The 18,648-nt window shown below is 38.1% G+C and overlaps 1 protein-coding gene across 6 annotated transcripts in view; it reads right to left on the bottom strand.

The window, feature by feature from the left end:
* asap1b (ArfGAP with SH3 domain, ankyrin repeat and PH domain 1b) overlaps positions 1-18,293 on the bottom strand; it is a 67,264-nt gene extending 48,971 nt beyond the window's left edge. For all 6 annotated transcript variants that reach the window (XM_028433943.1, XM_028433946.1, XM_028433945.1 and 3 more), the window contains exon 1: positions 17,618-18,293. In XM_028433943.1, the coding sequence (XP_028289744.1) occupies positions 17,618-17,743 (126 nt within the window). In that variant the 5' untranslated portion in view covers positions 17,744-18,293. The remainder of the gene's footprint in view (positions 1-17,617) is intronic.
* Positions 18,294-18,648: the final 355 nt, after the last annotated feature.

Here is an 18,648-nt window from a genome sequence, read left to right as displayed (position 1 = left end):
TGTGTTGTGTTGAATGCTAATAATCTATGGCTGTATTTTGTCATTGAAAAAAGCCTTCACCACCTTGTTATAGATCTTGTAGTCACAGAAGAATCTGGAATTTCGACCCAAGGACATGACCTGCATCAATATTTTGGACAGGATAATTGTAATCTAAGGCCAGTGACATTGCCCTGCTGTACTTTCTTTTATATTCTTACTAGTGCAAAATGTCCCAAAAGGAAGTGCAAAGCAAGATTAGGCTTTAATAGACATTTAGTTGAAAATAATAGTTGCTAAAACACTCAAAGTCTTTAGTCAGGTATTAGTGGTGATATGTCAAATATCAGGTTGCAATGGTTCGATGACGTTGATCAATGACAAAGTTTATCGTTGATGAATGTGATAGCCAACTATTAGTCATTTACGTCATTTCAAGTGTTACTGTTATTCACCATCCAAGGGAGAAAATGGCCACATTTTGAAGAAGATTTTCTGAGGAGTGCCATCTTACATCTTTACTATCTCACATGAATACATGTAAAGCTGTTTAATGATATTTTACATTACAGGATTAGAACTAGTTTGCACTGTGGACAATTTCTGCAGTCAAACACGATGAGCAGGTCAAGGTGTTTTGATTTAACTGGTAACCATTCTAACTAACAACTGCGCATAACTGTGGTTAACCCTCAGGCTGGTTTTAAACCACCAATGTGTTACTGGAGGTGGTGTGACTGAGAAGTGTTCGAATGATCCAAAATCCGAAGTCTTGGGGGTCAGAAGGGCTGTAGGCGCAAAATGGCAGCCACGCTTCTGTACCACCACTGGTATGACTGATGTGAGTGACTGGTGTGAATGAAAAATTGTTTCTCTAACTTCTGTAATGCACTTTGAGTCTCCTTGAAAAAACTGATATATAAATCCAAACCATCATTATTTTTATTAGGGGGCCAAGCCCGTGGGGCCTGGGGACCGCGTATATAAGCATACGTGGTTCCCAGGACAAGCAGTGCTGGGAAACTTGTTGTAATCGTTCCAATTATTATTATTTTTCTCTCGGTAAAAGTGGTGCTGCAGGCTAAACCGGGCAAGGGTGGGCGGTGCCCTTTAGAGGGTTGGTCCAGACCCCTCAGCTTACCTCAGATGCAAAAACTCACATGTCCAAATTTGAATAATTTAGGCCACTAGGCAGCACTGCAAATATGGGAAATGTATATCTCTTAAATGGCAAGACCGATTTTTACCAAATTTGAAAACCTCATATCCACAGATTCCCTGAATAGCACTGAATCATCTGGACTGGGCCACGCCCATTTCCACCTATAATTGTTTTGCCGCAAAATCGCAAAAACTGGAAAACCTACTTGTTCGAACTCCTCCCTGGGGTTTTGTCAAATCAGTGTGAAACTTGGCACGCAGAGTCTTCAACTGGACCTTATCTAAAGTTCATAAAATAATTTTGTTTGGTCAAAATATGTGCAAATTATTAACGAATAAAATTTTCTAGCTAGCCATAAAAACGCAAACTGTTGTATATCTCAGTCAAAATAAATGCTAACAACTCCAAATCTGAGATCCTTGGTTGGCTTGTGACTGTGGGGGTATGAGCCAAATTTGAATAATTTAGGCCACTAGGGGGCACTGCAAATATGGGAAATTTATATCTCTTAAATGGCATGACCAATTTTTACCAAATTCGGTGGGTATGACCTTGGGTCGCTCCTGAGGCCGTATCTTGTTAAGTTAAGTGGGCGTGGCTTATTACAACATAAAAAAACATTTATTTCAGCTGAAGTATTATGTTGAGGGCTGTGAAATTTACAGGATATATATAGAATGGTAAAATGGTAAATGGACTTGATTTTATATAGCGCTTTATCACCACACTGAAGCAGTCTCAAAGCGCTTTTACATATGAGCTCATTCACTCATTCACTCTCACATTCACACACCAGTGGGACAGGACTGCCATGCAAGGCGCTAGTCGACCACTGGGAGCAACTTTGGGTTCAGTGTCTTGCCCAAGGACACTTCGACACATAGTCAGGTACTGGGATCGAACCCCCAACCTCTCGATCAGAAGACGACCCACTACCACCTCAGGACACGTAGAAGAGCACGTAGAACGGGGTGGTGTGTAGCTCAGTGGGTTGAGCGCCCGCCCCATGTACGGAGGCTGTAGTTCCTCACCTGCAGCCGGCCCCAGGCTCGATTCCCGGCTTGGGACCCTTTGCTGCGTGTCATTCCCTGCTCTCTCTGATCCCTTTCCTGTCGAGCAACTGTCATATAAAGGCCACTAGAGCCCAAAAAATCCTTTAAAAAAAAAAAAAAAAAAAAAGAGCACGTAGAAGAGCACACAGACCACCCATTCCAAAAAGTGTGCCACTAGGTGGTGCTATAGGGGGTGCAAACGCATTTTGGCCTGTAACTTTCACATTTTAAATCACATCTCCACTCCCATGGAATATTGCTCTTTTTAAGTCACTCCACATCAAAAACCTACTTTGAAGGAACCAATTAGTTTCAATATTTAGTGACTAGTCGACTATCAAAATAGTCGTCATTTGTAGCTCTGCTTCAATACTTCCTTTCCTCTGTACTTTTTGTGCAGATAAGTCAATCGTATTTGGGTTAGTCGCTTCCCAGTTGTCAAATTGGGAATCTAAAAAAGCTCTACTGTGTGCTTTTCTGTATCGATTTCTGTGAGGATTAATCTACCTCCCTGAGCTCAGCTGTGCTGATGCTGACTCTGTGCTGAGACACATCACCGACTCACCAAAAAGCATGTGTCAAGCTGTACATGCAGCAGTGTTACTTTCGCACATTACTTGGCATCTTCCATCTGCTGTGCTTTGCTCTCAACCTAACACCTTTTTCATGCATGGTTTTCACATTCACTCCTACACACAAACTCAACACAAGCTAATGCAGATTGCCCTTCACTGTATCAGTTTACCAAATCAGGAAGTTAATCATCCGCAGCTGTTGGATTTTTTCATATACAGCCAACAATGTGAAGACATTACAACCCATAGGTATCTATACCATATCAAGTTATACATTGAGGGGCTGATTATTTTGGTGGACAATCAGATTCACTTCCCGGTGTCAACATATCTTGGTTTGCACTGAACTTTGTAAAAGTTTAGAAAAAGAAAGCATCTTAGGTATTTGCTATTTATTTATTTTTTAAAGTCCCATTACTTTCATGACCTTTTACTTGTAAACACATGACAAATTGTTTGTACTACATTGCAACTGTAGATTACATCTCTATCAGCTCAAGGCTCATTGTAAGTACCCTTTTTTTCCCCTATCTTCTTCTTTCTTTTCCGCAAACTCCAGCTGGAAAATAAGTTAACTGATGGATAGCTGTAAACAGGCACAGGTTTGTTACATTGCCAAACCAATGACTCAACATTATTGTCTTTTCTATGGTTCTATGGATCTCCGCTCATCACCTATTCAAATGTCACCTCTAAGCTTTCATTCCACTTACAGTAAATAAAGTGAATAAAAGGAAAAGCAATACATTTAAGTGACCTTGAAAATGTTGTACAACATGAGCAGTTAGAGTTAAGGGACTTGCTCAACATTCCACAGTGATGGCCCAGGTTGGATTCAAACCAGTGATCCTCCAATAACAATTACGATTGCTTGTGCTGTTTTGGATTGCTTTTTCCATTTTAGAATGTGAATTCAGTTTGCCTCTTAACCTCGATGACAGAAAATCTGTGGCCCTACAACACATCATCAGGAGGGTAAAACTAACCTGTCACAGTACGGTCAAGTCTCAGTTAGCGAGTTAATAAAAAACAAGAATAGTTGTAAGAAATGTCTTAGAACATATAAATGTGTGCATCACTGTTTTGGAGATTTCGGCCAATCAGCATTTGCATGTCATAATCACACTTATGTATTTCAAATCCAATTTCACTTGGTGAAATGGCAGTTCAATCTTTTAGCGCTTGGTTAAGTTTTATCCAGTTTCTTAATCCTTATGGTGGTATTCCTAAGACCTGGAACATTACGGCAACATATTTTGATTTTTCACTGACTAGGAAATGAGAAATGGGAAAATGTCAGAATGTAAAGCATTTGGATGCTACTGTCAGCCATCTTTCTACTGCGCAGCTCATGCCTTCCAGCTGAACAAGGAAGAAACCTTTAATCGGGTAAGTCTATACCACAATCGGATGCCTTTAACCCTCATGAGACCAGTTTGTAGTTATATGAATGGTTCACTTCTGCAGTAACGACTACATCACAGTTACATGTTAAACCCCACAAGGAGTCTTCAAAGTACTTTTATGCATAATTATACAACTTCTATATCACCTCTCATTTCTACTAGTAAAGTTTACATGTCATAGTCTTTCACTTGATCAGTCTTTGTCTTTCGGGTTAATTATGTCGATAAACATGAATAGATAGACAAAAGCATTGGCAAAGCATTGTTTGAGTAAATCAAAGGATGACAAAGACAATGTTTTGGTTGTTAACCAATAATTCTTGAGTTTGCATCGTAAGCTGATTGGCGCACCAGCACTGCTTCCACATGCTCTGGAAACACCGAGAACTGTGCAGTCTCAAAGCAGTCTGATAAACATAGATGTGTTTAATCCTGCAATACTGCAATTCCCAGCCTTTCATTTACCGTACTCCTAAACACAACACCAAGTTAAGAGTCCATGCCAAAGCTGTAGGGGCAGATTTTGTAGTGTTTACAGCATTTTCCTAAGGTTTCATGAAGAAGAGTCTCGAATTTCACACTTGGAACTCTTGCTGCTGAAGAGGCAACCAATCCCAACCCACAGGTGTGTCCTCTTCTTGGAACGGCACACCACAGAGCAAAATTACAACTGCACCATGAAGCCCAAGAAATGCATCAATGAAACATTGAATAGCATTGTTTCATCTAAGTAGGGTAGTTGTAGGTTCCATTCCACTCAGGTCAAGGTCTTAATGAGCAATGAGTTTGCATGTTTTTTGAGTCTGATGAAGGAAGAATGACTTTGCTTCCCTACAGCCCTGAGATCATCACTTTAAAGTAGAGATGTAACGATTCACTCAACTCCCGATACGATTCGATTCACGATACTAGGTTCACAATACGATTCTCTCACGATTTATTTTACAAAATGGGACTGTAGAAAAAAATTTTTTTTGGGAAAAAAACTAGAAAATACTGTACTATTTTCCTTTTATTTTTCATTGTCAAAAGAATTCCTTGATAAACAATTCAAAACAATGCAATTTAACTAAAAATAAATCTTGAATGAAATAAATAAAGGAATAATACAAATGAAAATGAAGCCTATTAATTTAAATTCTGGTTCTATAATAAACAATGTAAAACTGCATAATAGTTCTTTTTCTTTTAAAAGTGCAACTGAAAATGTATTTTGTGACTTAACAATTGGACTTTAAAAAAAAAAAAAACCTGATTACACTGATTTACGTCATATTTGTTTGGACCAGCAGAGGGCGCTTGTAACCCAGTGGTCGGTTGGCATGCAGATATCTTGCAGTGAAGAAGAGAAGCTATGCTAGCAGACAGAGCTAATAGAAAAACGTGACTTTTACAGATATTCAAGTAATATTACAGATATTATTTCGGTGCTTAAGGGGTAATGAATCATTTATTAACATATTTAAGAGTAGAAGGCAGCCAGAAAGAAAGTATTAGCAGACTCCGCCTGCCGCCTACACTTGTGGATAGCAGGTTAAAAAAAGTACTGCGATTCAATTTTCAGAAAATCGATATCAACCGTGATACCTATGAATCGATTTTTTACTGCCTTACGATTAATCGTTACATCCCTACTTTAAAGTATTACCATCAGTGGACTCCACCAATGGTGTTTAAGATACAAATTAAAATGGCCGATCATGAAGCAGAATTATAACACCATCCATCCGTGTGAAGAAGGCTGCAGACAGATGTGAACACTGACCCACTCATCGGCTAAATCTGGGTAAAGAGCCGAGGGGGGAGGAATCCGTGTGCCAAAGCAGAGTGTGGTCTGCGGCTAATCTGCTGCCAGCTCACAGCCCGTGATGATATACACAGTGCAGCTGTGGAAGGAAGGTGGGCCAACAGCTGTGGCCCACAGACCCATTATTAGATTTGAGCTTCACAGTAAACAAGCCGACAAACAACACAACACTGTCTCACCTCCTGCTGAGAAAGAACCAAGAGGGAGACAAAGGAATATCTCTGCGGGTCTTTAATAGGATCCTATTGCAATGTTTATACACATATATACAACAAGGTCAAAGCCTACAAAGTTAGATAGTATCATTATTATCATTACACCAACTACTCTCAAAGCTGCCTCCATATTGTATAGCAGTTCATTGTAATTAGACTTCTGTGAATTAAGTTTCTTTATTTACACAAAGCTTGATGCTCCTACAGCTTGAGCATAGACAGCAGGGCTGAAGGCTGCATCCTCATCATATTGGGTCCACAGTAGAGTGACTGAATTAATCCATAAAGCGGAATGTCAATCTTCAACTTATACTCTGAAGGGTAACCACTTTCAAAGTGAACTTCTCCAGAAATCAAACTTTCTTGTGCTTTGGCCCAATCGCTGCGAGCTGAGGATTCCTGAGCTGACGTCACTGTCAGACTGTGAATCTTTGGGTGTCTCACGATTCGATTCGGATTCTTAGGGTCACGATTCGATTCAAAATCGATTTTCATTTTGACCGATTCAAAAATTGATACAATGCATAGTGTGTTAGGGCAAATCATAGCACCAAAACAATACAGTTTGTATAAGATAATTTCAAATAAACTGATTCCAATAATGTAATCACACAAAGGCAAAATTAAGACAAAAGGTAACGTTTATTTATGCTAAACAAATAAACACACACACACACACACACACACTCCTTGTGCTGTCTATGTAAAACATTGTAAGTTGGGGTCGACGTTTCCTGGTGACATTGTGTCATAAACTGTAAAGGTCTGGGTGAGTTTGTGTGTTTTGACCTAACACTGTTGCCGTAGTAGTCGGAAGTCGCCATCTTGAAAGTCCATGGCCTAGTAGTCTCTACTGACTAAGTTCTTGTATTTTTGGCTTGAAATAACATTATGCTTGTGAGCATGTTTAAGTGTTCTGTTTGATAACACTCTTAAGACTGTGTTTGTGAAAGTTAAGGATAAACGGTGCGTTATATAATTCACCGCCGATCGCGGTAAATGTTAGCATGAGCATATACATGGGTGTCCCATAGACTTTAGCATGAAGCTAGCAGACTTTTTGTATAGTGGTATTTTCTATTTATGAGAACACTAATATGTATTTGTATGTTCAGTTTACAGTGTTTCCTGAGTAAAGACTCTAAGCTGATTTTCTGAATCAGAGTTTTTCTTGAAAAAAAATACTAAATCATTTTTTTTTTAAATCGCTTTTTGAAGTTCATGAATGATGATTAGAATCAATTCTTTCCCCCACCCCTAAGTCAGACTGCTGGATTTTTGCAGCGGCGCTCAGCAGAAGTGAAAAATACGATGTTAAATGATTACAGACAAACCAAGCATCATTTGGCACTTTTATTACCTGATATCAGAATGTTTTTTTTCAAAGAATAAGATGTGGTAAAAACACAAGATGTCAAAACTGGTGTCGTGTCCTTCAATGACAATTCTTTAAACTTTTACTCAATTTATTTCACTAAAGTAAAAAGTTCACCTTATGTCATTGGCTACAATATAAACCTGAAATGATCCAACTAGATTATAATGAAGATATTAAGCCTTTTTATCTGAAAACTAATGTAAAATTTGCTGTCAAATGTAACGCTGCTCTCTGGATGTGAAACTTAAAGTTATTAGTTCTACTAATTGGTAAAAAAAAGTGTGATTGTTTGCAATGAGTTTAGTACAAAATAATACAATAATAATGTGCAAGTACAGGATCAATAATGGAATAAAATTAAATACATAGATTGTGGTCAATAATATGAGAAAAAATATAAATGGGAAAGTGCTTCAAGATTTCTGACAACTTGTCCCCAAAACATTCTGCCATAAAGTATTTTTCCTCACATCACAGGACAGCTAAAGATTCCAATAGAGTCACACAATCCCTTCATGGTTACTTCAGTCCTGATCCACTCGAACTGCATCTTATAGATTTCTTAAAACTTGCACATGCACATATTTGACAGTCCTTTTCAAAAACATATGGAATACCAAGCAAAAAAAACAAAGAACTCTTTACTGGACAAAGGTAATGATGCGAAACAAAAAGGGGCTTCTAAATATCACAGTTCATACAAAATACATTAAAATCATCCCTGATTCTTGGCAATGAAATCTAACTGTGCGAAAGGGTGCCAAGAAAAGAAAAACGCTCCCATTCAATCACTTGGGGATTTATTGAGTTTGATGACACAAGGTACACTTAAGACGTTATTTCTTTAATAATTGAATCTGACACAGCTATGCATCTCAATTGCTAACACTGTGGAAGCTAAAGCCATTTTTGTTATGTAAAGTCAAGGCTGAAAATGGCTGGTCTGGCCCTGGTAAAATATTCATTATTCTTGCCTCATTTCTGTGGGGCAAGACAGAGAATACCATAATGCATCAAACTAATTGAAGCAAGCAAGGGGAAAGTTGCCAAAAGAGATGAATAAAATGTTCCTCAATTCTCTAATCCTTCTTTGGTTCTTGAGGTTCACTGTAAAGCAGGTTTCAGATGTCTCCTAGCTTAAATAAAGCTGATTATAGTGAGCAGCTTGCTCTGACATTCATTAGATTCAAGCTATGTTAGAGCAGAGAGACATCTGTAACAAGTAGGATTGTACATCCCCTTTTTTCAAAAGTGCTCGACACTTCATTGCCAGACAGATCATGACGATAACAAGAGTATAAACCTCAACCCAGATTTTGAAAAGTTCTTACTAATCACTAACAGCATCTATAGTTCCAGCCCAACCTTTAAATTCACCCTCTGAGGCTGAAACCAGAAGAAGAAAGCTGGAATTATGTGTTATCTGTGCAACCATTGTTTCAGCCAAGGCCCGCTGTTGGCCGCGATGTGACGTGACGAGCGGCTGAAGAGTCACATGACAGTGTGTCACCAATGCCTCAGGTATTGAAGATAACTGACTTCAGGCTACTATCAACAACAATTAGTGTAGGTTTGCCTCCTTTGTAAACACGAGGCAGATTTCCTTCTGATTATGTTTTACTACAAAACACACATTTTTGTTTGAAGACTTTGAATGTAATAAAACCATCATGTGAACAAGGTCACAGGGTCAGAGCTTTTCTACTGCAATAGAACCATTGATTACTCATTTTTGCAAGCTTGAGCGTAATGTTTTATGTCTTCCAGGTAAATAGAACAAAAATAGTAAATACAGTAGTGATCCTACACACATTACAGTAATCAATGAATGCAAGCTAAATATTATCTGCAGGCCTTCAACAGTTGATAATGTAGCACAAACTGAAGAGCCAAGGGTTAATGCAGGACAAACAGCATCCCATCTTGTTTAAAGCTGCTATCCGGAGTTTCTGAGAAATGTCTCGAAGTCCCGCCCTAAACAGCCTCGCTGCCTCCCACTGCCTCTGCCAGTCTAGCAGAAGCCACGCCTCTACTGTTCTGCACAAGCATCGCGGAACATAACAAGGTCACATCAGGTCACACTGATATAGGTCTATGGGTCAGGTAAGAACCAAAATCATATTTACCTGTTTGCTGTTGTGACGGGCAGCCTTGTTTCTGTGCACAGTTCCGCATTCACTTTCATTGACAGTCTCAAAGACAGGAAGTCGAAGCCTATTGGCTAGGCGCACTGGGCAATCATTTCCATTTGTATAGGGGTCTATAGGACGAAGGAGGGACTTATATACATTAATGTATATGAATGACCACCGGCAGAGGACCATAGTAAAAGACTAGTTAGGTATTTTTTCGCATTTCAAAAGAATCATACATAAACAGATTTCTCAGAAACTCCAGATGAATCAAAATTAATGTTAAACATTGGGAAAACATCAATAAAACAAAATAAACTTGGCAATGTCAAGAGACAAAGATAACATTAGTGGATTAATATGTTTATTTACAAATTAATCCTTAAAAAACAGCATTAGAGATGCTATTTTTGTACTTGACTTTTATTTAAATTCTGAAAAGTTTTTTTTAAAATTGTTTATTTCTAAATAAAAATTGTTTGAATATTACCAAAACAGGCCACCTAAAATGAGATTTATTGAATCTCAATAATTCTTAAATTATGAAAAATTCAAGTATCACTCTGTAAAGGCTTTCCTAGAAAGAAGAAATATTTATTTATTTATTTATTTATTGTGTTTGTATAGATACAATAGTAATGCCAAGTTGCTTGATTTTATACATTTCATGCCTCAGCTTATCAGCTTTACAAGCTAAAAGTTGGAAAATCAATCAGAGCCCATGAATCCTAAACAGGGTCACAAGGCCAGGGTGTTCTACATGACATAAATTCATTCATAGATTCATAGAAAGTAATGCGAGTTAACCATCTTCCCCAAACGGCATATCAGGAATGCTTGGATTGGAACGGGATTCAAACCACATCCCTTAGAAATTATTGGACACCTTATATTACCTCCAGAGCTCATTCTGAGCCAAAAATCATATTTCCTTATTGGTTGATCAAAGTAAAAGCATAGTCAGAACGATCTTCCAGCAGCATCCATTCAGTGCAGTTCAAAATTTGATAACACCGTTACTTGTCTTTTTGTTTTTAACCCCATCGCTCTTTCCATGACTTGTTAGGAGAACAAAGAACGATCCTTGACGTCTAAAGAGCTTCATGAAATCCAACAGCTGATTAAAGTGACAGCAGCTTTCAAGTAAAATTATATAAATAAACACTGGAGGCACGCAAAAAATGACAGGAATGTTAAGGGAAAAATGTGATTCAGATTGAGTGACAACCTCGGGCAATGGTTTTCATTCCAATATAAACATAGTCTTCTTTTTCTATTTTTTTTATTTAGTTGAGAAAAAAAAAAGGTAGCACTCGCTGAGGGTATAACGTCTAAAAGCTTGTTACATAAATGTCAAACATAAAAGTGGCTGGGCCATTAGATTGGGCTTGAAAAGAGTGACTGTGGAGAGTCAACATTTCTCCATGTGATGCACAAAGGAATGCCAATGCAATGAGGGTTTCCCTTGTATCACAGCTATGCCTCGCTGTGGTTTAGAAAGCAAACCCAGTGACGTAAAGTGCCATCTGTGGGATAAACGGGAGGGGACAAAGCATAACCCTGGGGGAATAACAAGTGCCTGCTGCTAATATTAGCTTAAAGCACAAAGACGCGCACATAGGATTGGCGTTTAAATGCAATATCTTATAGAGCAAATATCAGGTTGGATTTTTTTTTTTTTTCCTCAGCAGAACAAACAATCACACCCCGGTTTGACAGTTGTGTTATCAGCAAACTGCTCCTTTCATTTGGCTTTAGCTTCGGTTTTAGAGGAGGAAAGCTTTACATAGAGCGTAGAGATGATCAAATGAATACAAACATTGTAGTAACATGAAATGTAAAGCGGTAAATGTAAAATATTTTGTATCCACACACCTATGCTGCTTATTAAACATTACTAACCTCGATTAGTTTTAAATATGGTGTAATTGCTATACAAACTATCACATTTTATTGGATACTCAAACCAAATGACAAAGACAGCTCAACTGAAAGACTATTACATCATGTAAACGTTACTAATAGGAATGAGAGGTGATTTCTTAGCTTTATATGCAATGAAAAGCACTTTAAACTGCATGCTTGTGGAGGTCGACATGTTTGATGAACTGTGGCGTAGTGATTCTTCAAGTAGAATTGGTTTTGTGAGACTAAAGGAGTCTGATGGTTCCCATGGTACTGTTTTAAGTTGCCTTCCATGTTCAACTGGAAGGCTTGTGTGGATCTGCAGTAAGATGGTTGATAGTAGCATCCAAATGCTGCACAGACAGCATTTTCAAAGTCCGATTTCTAGGCGCAACGTCCAAATCTTTCTACCGTAATGTTCTTGGTCTTCTCAAGGATAACGTCATAATAGAATAGAATGAAAACAACATAAGGTATGGTAAAATCTGTCAGAATAAAAAGTTTATCAGTATAAAAGTTAAAATCCATATAAAAGTGCATGGGTACAAAATATTAAAAAAGAGACAAATTTAAGGTCTGAAGACTAACTAGACACGTAACTAAGCATCTCCAAAATGGCAGTGCCTACATATGAAGGAATATTACATGTGTTTAAAGGATAACAGTGAATATAAATTACTCCAAAGACATTTCTTCTTACACAAATTGGTTTTTCACATCTAAACCTAAAGTGTATCTAAAGTGCATTCATGTGATGGGTTGCATGTAATTTCAACTTTTTTTTTGCATATCATGTTAACAATCCATCAGTGTTCATTTTAACATTAAATTCTAATTGCTTCCAAGACTTCTGAGAAAAATGTTATTGAGTTTTAGTCTCGATTAAATCATGAGAAATGTTATTGGTTTTAGTCTAGTCTCAGTCATCTACATTCAAATTCAAAATTATTTTACACTAAACGTGTATCAGTCTCTCAACTACCCACTCGTTCCTTTGTTCGCATTTAGTGTTAGTTGGGTAAAGAAGCAGTTGACAGAAATGAAAACGACCAGAACCGCTGCAATTCATTTGTCTTTGTGTTTTTGATGTCAGACAAAAACACAAAGACAAAGTGATTTTGTAATAATCAGTGGTATGGTCTTCAACAATAACTGGAAAACATGGAAACTTCAAAATGGATAGCGATGATGGATGGATGGATGGATGGATGGATGGATGGGTGGACGAATTGCTGTATTACGAACCAAGAAGAAAGCCAAAGAATAAGCAACTTCTTCTAAATCACACAGACTGTGAACAAATTACAAAATGTGGACTTTAACAATAATCACGTTATTCGTTATAAAAAAACTGTATTTTTACAACAATGTTATATTGTTTCAGATTCCAAAATGTTATAAGCAATAAACTAAAAACCTGATATATAATATATACAGTATGTAATTCAGTATTTACCAGCATACAGTATAATGATATATATTTTCACACTGTGCAGACTTCTCTGCATTTCTGCGCAAATACCAACTCTGAGTAATGAGAAACAGTCACACACGTTAACAGACACACACACACACACACACACACACACAGAGAGACACACACGAACACACACACTCCCACACAGAGACAATGCCCCCATCCCCTGTGTCTCCATCAGCAGGCACGGCGGAGGCAAAGAATTTATTTTAAAGCCTTTATCTATCCATCTTGCTGCTCATTGTTTTCACGTCACTGCGCTGATCCGGGTGTAAACACTAAACATCTTCCTTCACAGCAACAGGGAGACAACTTTGGGGTGAGGCTGATGATGAGTCATCATCACTCCCAAGTCATTACACGTTGCTAAATGCGCGAAGCAATCATTAAAGAAAAGTATGAAGGAGCGGCATGTTGGTCTGTGTCTTTGTCCTTCCTAATGAGGCGATGCTGAGTACGACTACAACGCTCCTGTAGGATTAACTTTCGCCCTCAGGTTACAATATTAAATATTCACACCATATGTCTGCATAATTTACCTAGTCAACATACGGAGAGGGTGACTCGGAGAAAAAAAGAAGAGTCTCTAATCAGCAAAAAACTATTTTAAACAAATATGGTCTCCAGGCAGAGCTGAGGGATGTTTACTTCTCTACAAAGGCTTTCATGTGAGTGTGATGCAAGTGAGTCTAAATGACTATGCAGGGATCAAACTAGGAATTTATTCCATAAAACAAACCCTAATCTTAGAAATCCAGTCTGTCTTTAGGGTGTTTCCTTGTTTGAGCGACAGGAACATTTCAGGTGAATCCAATCTTTTGTCTAAACATAGATGAGCAGCATGTTGCCTGTGTAACGCTCTTTGTCGTCATGTGATCCCTGCAAAAAAAATTCCAGAGCAGCTACAGAAGCCCGTTGCACATGGCGGCCCTCTTCAGCAGATGTTTTTCGTTTGTGCTGCTGCAGTCTCTGGGTTCAGAGGCACGGAGCCAGGGAGGTGATTCATGATGCGAGCCTTTCCCTTGTTACAGCCAGCAGACTCAGAGAGCGCTCCAGGTTGGGTAGAAACGCCAACCTGGGTGGATCCTCCCTTTTTACAATATAATCAACTTGTAAAAGTCTAAGGTTAGAGCTAAGTGATGGATGACACCGAGTGTGAGCTCTCCTATCTGTAGACGTGGGCCTGTCTTTAGTCCTTTAAGCAAACCATGCGTGTTTTACTGTTCTGCATATTTTAACATTAACAAAAGATCCATTTGGATACAAAACCTAAAAAATACACTTTATATTCATATCAAACCTAAAAGCAGGAATCCATCAATGAATCTGTGAATAAAAATACAACCAATGCTAACAGCGGGGCTAACATTATTTACTTAAACACCTATGGAAACTACATTTAGGAGGACTCTTACAGCCGTAACTTGTTTCTGGACTCTGCAGCCGCTCATTACTTTGATATTTCACAGGACATAGACATGTAATCTTGTTGCCAGGCAACCAGGCAGTGGATACTTTTTACAAGAATTGTTAGCATTGAGGAAGCAGGTGATGAGAATCTGATGCCAAGCAGCTCACATGCTTGTTTCTGCACTGTGGAGGCCAGTTGTAGTAAGTAACATACAGAGCATTTAGTTATTAGTTTGTTTTCACCTGCGTTTATTTATTCATTTGTTTGTTTTCATTGGTGCTTAATTACATGTTTGTTTTCAGTGCCGTTTATTTATTTGTTTGTTTTTTCCAGTGTTTATTTCTCCGTTTTAATCTGCATTTACTTGTTTGTTTTCATCTGCGTTTATTTATTTGTTTTCACAGGTGTTTATTTCTTTCTTTTAATCTGCGTATATTTACTCGTTTGTTTTCATCTGCATTTATTTTTCATTCGTTTTCACCGGCGTTTATTTACTTGTTTGTTTTCATCTGTATTTATTTACTTGTTAGTTTTCACCTGCGTTTGTTTATTTATTTGTTTCCCATTTGCATTTATTTACTTGTTTGTTTTCAGCTACGTTTATTCATTTGTTTGTTTTCACCTGCATTTATTTATTTGTTTGTTTGTTTGTTTTCATCAGTGTTTATTTACTTGTTTTTACATCTTTGTTTATTTGTGTGTTTGTTTTCATCAGCGTTTATTTACTTGTTTTTACATCTTTGTTTATTTGTGTGTTTGTTTTCAAATGCATTTATTTACTTGTTTGTTTTCATCTGCGTTTATTTACTTGTTTGTTTTCGTTGGCTTTTTTTATTTTTATTGTTTGTCTGTTGGCAGGATTACATCAAAACTACTTAACAAATTTTGACAGCATTTGAACCAAGGATAAATCTCACATCATGGAACGTTTCAATATAAGAGGAACTCCGGATCAATACTCTACCATATACGACCACTTGGTGGAAATTTGCGCTCTCTAAGGGTTCTTGTTACTCATCAAACTAAGTGATGAACTCTTACCCTGGTGGGATTCTATATTAGTGAACGTAATTCCCTTAAAGCTGCTTCCCACTATCATTTTTCATTAGATAATATCATGGCGTATGCCTCGTAGATCAATGAATCAAACAGAATTTACCCCAAAAAGAAAAGAGAAAGCTTGAAATTGCCACTTAAAGGTTTCGTTTCATCACCACGGTAAACACTCACAGATATAAGATAATATAACTTTTATTCGTCCCACGAGAGGAAAGTTGCACAGTTCCAGCAGCAGATAAATAAAATAAAAACAAAAACAGCATCATAAAAAACAGGAGATATACTGTATACACACATTTTGCATTTGTCGCACATTGCATTGTGGGATGTGAAGTCCGTAGTGTTTTTCCTTCATTTTTACTGTGATTTCTTGTGTTTTTCACCAGAGGTGGAGAACAGTGAATCATTTCACATCATATTTGTTCTAGTTTGTTCCCGGTATTTCCCATGATGTCAGAGTGAAAAACAAAAACAAAAACAACAACAAAAAAAACACACGTCTATTCACTCGTCTTCGTGACTCCACATCCCACAATGCAATGTGCAAAAATGTCAAACAAACTTTAAAGTGGCTATTTCAACCTTTTACATCTTTTTTTTCAAGCAAAATGGTCTTCGATTTATTGATCAATGAGGCTTATACTATGTATTTATCTGAGTAACAAAAATATTGTGGCTAAAAGCTTTAAACATTTTGATAATAAGTATGATATGGATTTTGTTATGGTTGGATAACTGGTAAACAGTGATCAAAGCTTATAGCAGTGCTCATAATTACACAATTATACGTTTTCTTTTGAACTATGTGGTCATCCAGTACACAAAAGCTTTGTAATTTTTTTTTCCATCTGGCTCCATCTACTTCAACAGCAGCACATCATCTTGAATAGACAACATCAAGTGCGTGCAATCCCCATCCTTTGATGATCCATGTATTCAGACAGGGAAAAAACAGCAGTGTGTGATTGTGTGAAGATAAGAGGAGGATGAGGAAGAGGAGGAGGAAGGAAACTCACATGCAAACGCATCCCAACCCACCTGCCTGACATGATTAGAGTGACACAGCATCCTAAAGTGCAGCTTTAGGCTATTTCACTGCAATATTTCACTGGATAAATGAGTTTTTAATGCACAGGGGAAACAGTTCAATCAAGATCTTTCAGGAAAACGTCTTACCTCCCTCTGTCCTTCACACATAAACACATTTCTATAGGCTGGCAGTGTGCTTTGAAGCTGTGAGTTATGTAATAATAGTGAACACACAGAGCTGCGGGCCTGAGTGCACATCCTTCTATTCCCAAACAAAGCCATCATCCACCATTACTCTAGTCCAGTGGTTCTCAAGTACCCCCGTTCTCTCTTATTTCTGGATTGAAGAAGTATCTCCTTTAACCAGCTTCAACATTTTGCTCAAAATACTATTAAAAAAACAACTATGGAGCATAATGATGGAACGAATGAGTGATAACACACATTTTTAAAAAAATCAAGTTTTGTAAAATCAATTTAAAAAAATAGTGGAATTTAGCAGTATTTAGTGCCTCCTTAATAGATTTATTTCTACTGTTTTTATCATTTCCAGTTTGTGGGAGATGACCAGAAATGATACCGACACTTGCATTTTCAGTTTATGTTCATGACTATAATTTTTTACCCAAAAATACACTTTTTGAAATCCCCATATTTTCTGATCACTCTCTCGGGTACCCCTTGTAGTGCCATCGCGTAGCCCTTGGGGTACACGTACCCCCATTTGAGAAATCCAGCTCAGAGAACCAGTGCACAGATTTACACTAAACTCACACACAGATGTGCATGTTGGATGTTTGATTTATGGACATTAAATTACAGTTTGGACGATTTCTAAATGCACATGAAGGCCAACAGGTGCTGTTTTTCATGTTTAATCTGCTTACATGCAACACAATCAGACTCATCTGTAGCTGGGTTTATAAAAATAAACCTATTCTCATTCATTTTTATATGGATTTTTATGTTAGATGATACATTTAGAGAGTGTTCTGAAGGCAGTGATGGTTCCATCCTCTGCAGGCCTTACCTCCTCCAGCACACTGACGGTGTTTCTGCAGCTCTGCAGGCGGGTGGTGAAGCTGGACGTAGTCGGAGAATTGTAATCCTCTGTTGTCTCCGACAGAAACTCGGACACCGATATTTGATCCGGCATCCTTCAACCAGGGGGGAGGGAAAAGGCCCAGGGAAAGTAGACAATGTAAAAACCTCAGAACAGCAGGAAAACAAGTGGCAGTCCGCAGTGATCTTCGTCCACCAATGAGAGAAACCGTGGAGATGATCGTCTTCTCCTTCTTAGATGACTTCGGTGTTCCCCGGAGAGCTTCGGGAGGAGGCTTTGAACACGCTGTGAACGCGCCGTCCCCTCGTTTTCCCTCTGAGAGATGTTTTAAGAACCACACATGTAGAAATAGTGTCACTGCGTCCGACTAAAGCTCAGAAGAGAAACCAGCGGATGCCCTCATTATGCTCTACAGATGTGCAATAAGGCGCCGCTCGTCCGAGCCGTCCACGGTTAGCAGGCTCCGGGTGTTTCTCAGCATAGTCCGCGGTGGGTGTGCCGGGGAGCGGAGGGACAGCGGCGGGGTTCGTTCGTCTCGTCTTCGGCCTAACCTTCAGTTTTTTTTTGTGGGGCTAAATCGTTGCCGCAGACAATTTCGCCACCGCTCACTGCTGTTCGGCCGTTTTGCTCAGAGCTGGGCAGGAGGAGGGGAAGCTAACGGTGAGCGGAACGTCAGCATCCGGTGGGGAATGTCAAAAGAAAAGCGCAAAAGCGCACAATCAGCCACAAACTTGCCAAGAAGACACTATTAAAAATAACAACTCCTTCTATTTTAATTTGTAAACCTATTATATATGTAACAATAAATAAATGCATTAATTTGAAGATTTCACAATTTTGTTTTATTTAAATCAAAATGGTGTTAAGAAAATAAAATTAAAAAAAAATCTAAATATTGACATTAAAAAGAAGAGTGATCTTATTTTGAATAATAATCATAATCATAATGATATAGCACTTTCAAACAAAACATTAATAGGAAATAACTTAAAAGAGAA

Source organism: Gouania willdenowi, chromosome 20 (genome assembly GCF_900634775.1).
Source record: "Gouania willdenowi chromosome 20, fGouWil2.1, whole genome shotgun sequence".
NCBI lineage: Eukaryota > Metazoa > Chordata > Actinopteri > Blenniiformes > Gobiesocidae > Gouania > Gouania willdenowi.
This window is presented reverse-complemented; position numbering and strand designations above follow the sequence as displayed.